This window comes from Spinacia oleracea, chromosome 4 (assembly GCF_020520425.1).
Source record: "Spinacia oleracea cultivar Varoflay chromosome 4, BTI_SOV_V1, whole genome shotgun sequence".
Classification (NCBI taxonomy): domain Eukaryota; kingdom Viridiplantae; phylum Streptophyta; class Magnoliopsida; order Caryophyllales; family Amaranthaceae; genus Spinacia; species Spinacia oleracea.
In genome coordinates, this window is record NC_079490.1 from 87,053,261 (window position 1) to 87,061,540 (window position 8,280).

Here is an 8,280-nt window from a genome sequence, read left to right on the forward strand (position 1 = left end):
AATGACCCTTTTTCCACTAGTGAGTTTTCTCATTATTAAACTAACCATTTTATAAGTTTGATTTTTCTATGAGTGTAATATTTTAAATCTTAAGAAAATACTTATAATCCAGTTTGATAAGGGAACCGATTTTAACTTTTCTTTATACGCATAATTTATAAAAACACCTATGTATAGATGATGATATAATAAGACAAAGATGTATAAAATTGACAAACTCGTGCATCGCACGGACATTAATACCAGTACGTATCTTATATTGTGCACGCATAGCCAATGGCGGACCCAGCTAAGGGCCGGGGGGGTACGTGTCACCGCCGGAAGAAAAAAAAAAAAAACTGGAATTTTATATGTGACACCCTAAATAAATGTTATATATTAAATCTGCTTAAATGAAATGGAAAGCGCAGCTTGCCTCAATGGTTAATGTAGGAGGTTTAATTATGCTAGGGTGTCACTTTGTCCCGGGTTCGATAACCAAATTGATTAGTTTTGCACATTTTTTTCCTCTTCAACTTTTTTTTGAATAATTGTTTTCCCTCTTAAACTTAATTGCCGTTTTTTGGTTCTTTCAATTAGTTTTTTCTAGTTAGTCAATGATTTTCACTATCAATAAACATCGATTGTAACTTTCTTTACAAATCAAACCATTTTTCTTTCTTCCACCTCATTAAATTGGACTATATATATATATATATATATATATAGAGGGTGAGGTTCCTGTGAGAACCACCTTAAGGTGAGAACCTATCTTAACGTGAGAACCACCTCTATAGCCGTTAGATCAAAATAAATCTAATGGCCCTTATATGCGCATATATGTAAGGTAAATATTAGCCTAACTTAAAGCGACGCTTGCCTAATTTATTACTGCGTCTGTTAGACGCTTCTTTTTAATGTCAAAGAGGTTTGAGGCTATACAGTTATAAATTTTGATTTTCTCCTCAATGGCCGAAAATCTTATTTTTGTTTTACGTTTACGTAGAAACAAGCTTAAGAGTCAATAAAAAATATTGATCTTCTCATCCATATATGCATACTTATCTTAAAGTATATGCACATTTACCACCAAAATATATGCACATTTACCACAAAATATATGCACATTTAAGTAAAAATTTATGAATATATATTTTGCACAAAATATATGCAAATTTAAGTCAAAATATATGCACATTTAACTAAAAACTTATGCACAAATATACACAGTTCATACAGTTGAAATATTATGCACATATAATTCAAAAAACATGCATATTTAGTTTAAAAAACATGTACATAGAAATCTTCGTGCAATGCCTCCATAGTATGGATGTAAACATGTTGGTAAAAGCGTCAGGTTTACTCTGGCAAAAAGTGAGATCAACAAACAACATAAAACTCATCGCATCGCCATAGATTGATTAATGTTGCAATACCCATTACAAAGCATAATCTGGAAGAAGGAAAAACCAACCTAGCTTTACCCATATTAAAATTCAGATGAATTAATTAGGTAAATATAATATGAAGTATTCTACTTCTCTGGTACAATCGCAAATCTCTGACCATGAATTATAGTTCCATTAAATTATACATAGTAGAACCGCAGTACTCTTCTTCGACTCCGTCATGATTTCGTGAATATCCGCCAAAACCAATTGAGTTTTCACTCAATTCTACCAATTATGGAGGCACTCGATTCTACCAATTAGGCAATTATGGAGGCTGATTTATTAAAGACTTTAAAAATCAAGACTATGTATTGTATCATAGATGTAGAAATCAAGGTTTTAATCGTATAGAAGTGGAGCAGAAGGAAATAAAATGATTAATATAGATCGTGATATTATTGAAGGGTCAAGATTAATCTAAATCAATGGTCAAGATTTAGGTTCTCACCATAAGCTAAGTTCTCACCATAAGGTGGTTCTCATGTGAACCTAAATCTATATATATATATATATATATATATATATATATATATATATATATATATATATATATATATATATATATATTTTTTTTTTTTCAAAAAGACCACTTCGATAAGAATAAATATTTTCCTTTAACTATTCTATTACATTAGTCATCTTTATTTTTGTACATTATTTAATAGATTTTTAGTGATATATTTACAAAAAAATATTCTCAATCAATTTGAACATTGTGTTGTCTAGACTCTAAAATCAACTATTCGAATTTAACATTATAAAAAAAATCTAAGAGTTACCCACTTTTTTTTATTATTATTATTTTATACAAAAATTATTATAATACCTTTTTTATATACTACGGAGTAGCAACTATATTTTTTGGACTATATTTTTTTCTTAATTAAAAAAGTCCACTTCGAGAAGAATAAATAATTTCCTTTAACTACGTACTACGGAGTATTCTATCACAGTAGTCATCTTCGTTTTTGTACATTATTTAATAGATTTTTAGTGATACATTTACAAAAAAATTCTAAATCTATATATATAAACTTTGTGTTATCTAAAATCAACTATAAGAATTTAACATCATAAAAAAATCTATAAGTTACCCACTTTTTCTTTTTTTTTTTACAAATATTTATTGTGTCTTTTTATATACTACGGAGTAGCAACTATTCGTGTAGCTTTTGTGTCCCCCGACCTACGATCCTGGGTCCGCCACTGCACATAGCGTGCAAATCTAAGCTTGTATAGTATAATACGAAGTAAATGATACGAAGTACAGATTTCATTGCTTAAAAGAATACGGGGTAATTGTAAAAGTCTTGTAAGTACGGAGTATCTCCTTAAAAGACTTGCACAAGAAGCAAAACCTTTAACACTTTTATGCCAATAATAAGAAAGTTTTATAGGCATATTCACTAACAATTTTTTTTTATAGAAATTACACCATATGTGTTTCAACATTATGTTGCATCGGTTTAAAAACTAATTCCCATGGTACGGTCCACGTAGGATCGGGTAAAAGCTTCGTATATATATTTTTTTCTAAAATTCAACATAAAACCGCTAACGGTATTAGCAGTTCATATATTAGAACCACCGTATTAGAAAAGACAAAAGCGATGACCCGGATGTATTTTATATGAGAGGAAAGTTGTGGTCTCGTGAAAATTTATGGTAATAGGGCAATCTTTTAGGAACGACCTAAATGACAGATGGGGCAAACAAAAAGGGATAAAAGAGAGTAAATTTTACACAAGAAATGTAGTAAATGAAAAAAAGGAAAAGATACAAAAGAAAAAATACAAACTTATCTATGTGATTACAAACATTAAATAAATTAAATAGTGTTAAAATGTAAGGGTATATATATTGAATTGAGTATTTGAAGTTGTGAAATCAACTACGAAGTAATTTATTTCGTAAAATAAAAATGGTGCAATATTTGTGAAATTTACTTAAAAACAAAATGATACAATAATATTAAAACGGAGGAAGTAATATTTTAAGCAATATTTTTTTATTTCTTTCCTATACCTTTTATACGTAGTATATAAATTTCATGCAACTACTTACATCAACTTTATCGTAACTCACTGACAAAAAACTGCGGAATGTAACAATCCGACAGTTTACATGGTTTTTTTATCGTAAAATTAATTAATTTATTTATTACATTTAAAACATAAGTGATTGAATAAATGACATATTGAACCAAAAAAGGGTATTTTTTTTTTATCAAAATTATGATCGTTGATAAGATCTTTCACTCATCAGCTTATTACAATATATCAACATTTTCATAATAGTTGTATGTTATATCAAACTTCATGAACAATTATTAGGTACACCTTGTAACCAAAGTATTTTTATGTCCATTGGTTATCCCTCTCGCATTTTCTGCTCATACGTCATATGTAAGAAGAAAATATGAGAGGATATGATGCAACGTATATGTGGTATACCGTTATGAGTAACAAGTTTGGGAAGATGAATATTCTTAGGCATAGGCTTGTAAACAAGAAGTTGGTACACAATACGGAATGGATGAGCGTTAGGTTGAGATATGATAAATGCATTAACAAAGTGTGTAAATCAAGCAAGGAATTTGGTATCTCCCTTAACAAAAGAATAGTTAAAGGTAAACAATTAGCAAGATAATCGAGGCTTATCCTTAATTGTAAACCAATTCACGCAAAGAAATTGGTATGTTTGATTCATAGGACACCCCCAAAAAATTGTACGCATATTCTAATGGCTATAAGGTAAGTTTAATTGGCATGCACATTATGAATATGTATATATAGACCTTAAGGCATGCACCAACACAATAATAGAGCTAAAATAAAAATAAAGGAAGTGATCAATAATTGATCATAGTACGACCCGTAAACACCTAATTAAGACCGAATTGAATAGCCGCGATCCGGTCAAGCTAGCTAAGTCGTGTAATTCGGGTTTTATAAGTAATCTACATCGATCAAGAATGAGTATGAGACCAAGAGGAGCAGCAGTTGTTGCGGGTAGGCGCCCAGGAAGATCTGGCATTCTTCCGGTTTATGAAGATTTTAAGCCAACTTTTGAATGGAAACATGAACAAGGAGCTTCTATACTGCTTTACCATCTTCCTGGTAAGTGTTCTTACTTCTTTCCTTTTACCTTTTCTTTATCCTAATACTAATAATTCTGCTTCTGCTAATTAAATACGTGGTGTATATTTTATGACATACTAGTACTTCCTATATGCTGGTCAAGGAGGGCATAAATTATGTTAACACGGTACAACTAAAAACCAGAGAAAGTATAATCTACTAGCCTCGATCATATGCACATTACACGTGTAATTTTTTTTAAAGGTAAGATAAAATACCCTATCGGGCTGGAATCTTGCACAAGTCAACCAGACTCGGGTTAGGATGCTAGACACTTTGAGAGTGGGGGAATGGTAAGGGATCCCCTGCCCCCATCTCAAAATGCCCCTAGTGGGGATTGGACTTTTACCTTTTTGATTGTAAGGTGAAATCTTTTCCACTAGGCCAATGCATTGCTTGATTGGCAATACGTGTGAATATAAGAAGCAAATTTGTGTTATTAGAATTTAACCTGAAATATTATATAAAAAAGTCATTTAAAATATTCTCTAAAGAAATATTGACGTATCTATATTTAGCAAACATCAAACCAGTGTTATAATATAATATCAAAGTAAAACACAATATTTTCTCATATGCATGCGATACGTGCGAATATATATAAGGGATTTTGAGTTTAAGTGACGATTGCCTGACCTATTTTATTTTCCTCAATAAACTTGATTAACCATTTTATACGTGTCGTCCTCTTTTCCCAAATGACTTAACATTAACCAACATACGTTACAGAGTACCCTCAAAAACATAAGGAGGAGATAATTAATGAGTAATTGTTTGACATTTTTTCCTTCTCTTAATCCGTATTACTTTCATGTTATTACTTTATTCCTTTTCTGTTATTTCATTAATCGCCAAAAGGTTGGATTATTAAAAGTAATTTTTCCTTCTAAGGTTTCTATTATTATTATTTAATTATTACAATTTAGTTTTATTCAATTGTCATTTAGAATATTATAGTTTAGTTTATAAGGGACATCAAAAGATCATTTACGTTAATGACCTTAGGATTTTTATGAAGAGATTAAAGGAATATCTTAATTAAGCTCACATTAGTCCATTATCCACTCTTTTTTTTTATTAGTTCTATATTACAATAACATTTCATCCACAATAGATTGCCGGATTTTTTTTATATGCGCCCTGCCCCTGAATAAGGTGTATCCTCGTAAATAAAAAATATCACATGCTCATGCTCATGCTCATGTATTTTTGACTAATATATATTTAAATCTTCAAAAGATACCTTAACGTATTAACGTGTGTTTCTATAATATAAGTCAACTTTTAAAAAGTTTGGTGTCCTCCTATATATTATAGCTATAATTTTAATTTGTAATAATATAAAATTTGACCATTATTATTGTAGGTTTTGCCAAAGAACAAATCAGAATAATAGCTGAAAGTAGAGGGATTTTAAGAGTTCGGGGAGAACGTCTGGTGACAAGTAATAAATGGAGTCGTTTCCAAGAAGAGGTTGTGGTTCCAGAAGAATGTAACATGAGTGAGATTGGAGCGAAATTCGAAGGTGGAATTCTTCGAATTACAATGCCAAAAAAGAATCCAATTGAACAACAATCAAACACAACGACGTTACATGAAGAACCTCCAACATCAAGTGATGTAACAACACCTAACGTGGTAAAACAACCAAAGTCTGAACAAGAAGCTAAGTTACAAGATGAAATGGCTTCAAAACCTCAAGCTCAAACAAGAAGTAATTACCCTTACCCACCATTTCCTGTTTTTAGAAAACGCGACAATAAGCCTGAATTACAACAAATAGCAAATGTTATACCACCACCGCCTCTAATAGATTTTAAACCATCACAAAACAATCTAGATAATAAACAAGTTCCTCATCATGCCAAAGAAAAGTTTACAGAAGATCACAATGACATTTTGGATTCTAATAAGAGAGGTGAAAGCAAAGGAACGACACAAACAAGCCGAATTAAACAAAATCAGGACCATGAAATGTATGATGATGCTCTTGGTGAATCAGATAAAACCAGTAAATTTGGTGGTGATCATAATACCAGGTTGATGAAAACTCAGTTTAATGAAGACGGACAACTATTGATGAATATGGGTGCAGCAGTATTAGTCATTGTTGCACTTGGGACATACATATCCTACTCCTTTGGTTTTGGGGATTCATTTTAATTATACGGAGTATTATTTTTACTTTTCATTTCTTATCATGTACGAAGTATAAGTGTGTATAACCATATATTTCATGTTATGTTCGGTGAATATATATTTATGTATAAAATAATGTGATATTGATGATACTATTTAATTATATATTGTGGCATTAATTGCTTCATATTATGTGGTTATTAAGTTGGATTGACTTAAATAGTCTCTTGTAAACTTGTTATCTATCTTGATTATTGTTATTACATCAGGAACACTATAAGAGGGAATGAATTATATGATACTTTGTTTAAACGGTAAAGGAACAACAAACAAAGAAACAAGAAAGATATACTTTAAAGAAACTTATTGGCACCAATCATGAAGTAAAAACCTCAAACTCTTTATATAAGTCCACAACATGTTCGAATCTGCATTAGGTTCAACTAACTAGGATATAATCTAAGATGTTTATGAATTTTGGATTTCACTTTTGTAATAGGCAAAGCATATGCATTAATGTATTATTGATGACCATAGGCCACATATTTATGGGAAAATAGGAAAACCTAGGTAGTCAAATCCAACTAGGATTAGGGAATTTTGGGAGAATCCTAGGATTAAGAAAATCGGCCAGCACTAAGCTTGTGGCCCAAGCTACTTGCCGCACAATTAAGCTTGGCGCACAAGACAAGTGCACAACGTGCATATGCGCTGACGAGCTGGGCTGAGCCTAGCGTTGTGCGCTGCGCGCTTGGGCCTGATGCATTGCGTGCTGGCGCTGGGCCTTGTGCTCGGTGCTAGTGGTGCACTTTGCGAGCAGGCTCGTCGAACGATGGGCCAGCCATGCTTTCTGTCTTGTCGCTCGTCTTGCTTCAGATTTTTTTTCCGATTCCGAAGTCTATTTTCGACTCCAACAATATTTCTGTTTCTGGTAATATTCCCGAATCCGACAATATTTCCTATTCTGGCAATATTTCTATTTACGATAATATTTTCCGATACGAACCATATTTTCGTTTCCGGCAATATCTTCAACTTCGATAATATTTACTCCCTCCGCCCTACATTACTCGTTACACTTACCTTTGCACTATGTGATAAGTAGTTGTTTGGTTAACCATTGTTATTTTATTGAAAAAGTAGATGTAATAGGAGTTAGTGGGGTATTTTTTTAATTAAATGTGAGAGGGTGTGGGGACTAAACTTTTTATAGTTGGAAGAGAGAGACAATGTAATAATTGTGGGGTCATTCCAAATTTAGAAGTGTAACAAGTAATGTGGGGCAGGCGAAAAAGGAAAGTGTAACAAGTAATGTGGGACGGAGATAGTATATTTATGTTATGCACCATATTTCCGTTTCCCGCAATATCTTCATTTCCGGTAAATATTATTTGTTTGCCTTTTTATTGATTTGTTTAGCTCCCACTAAAACCAACGTCCATCATTTCCAAATATCTATAATTAGAGTATTTACTGAATATAATATTCACCTAAATATTTGATCTGTTCACGTATTATTTGTGTGACCCTACGGGTTCAGTCAAGGGTAAGTTGTGGCATTAATAATA

At 31.7% G+C, this 8,280-nt stretch overlaps 1 protein-coding gene across 1 annotated transcript; it reads left to right on the forward strand.

The window, feature by feature from the left end:
* Positions 1–4,187: 4,187 nt before the first annotated feature.
* LOC110774798 (protein RESTRICTED TEV MOVEMENT 2) lies at positions 4,188–6,899 on the forward strand. The gene is made up of 2 exons (XM_021979384.2): positions 4,188–4,552; positions 5,940–6,899. Exons 1-2 carry the CDS (start codon positions 4,408–4,410, stop codon positions 6,734–6,736), a joined length of 942 nt encoding a protein of 313 aa, XP_021835076.1. The 5' UTR covers positions 4,188–4,407; the 3' UTR covers positions 6,737–6,899.
* The last annotated feature ends 1,381 nt before the right edge of the window (positions 6,900–8,280 follow it).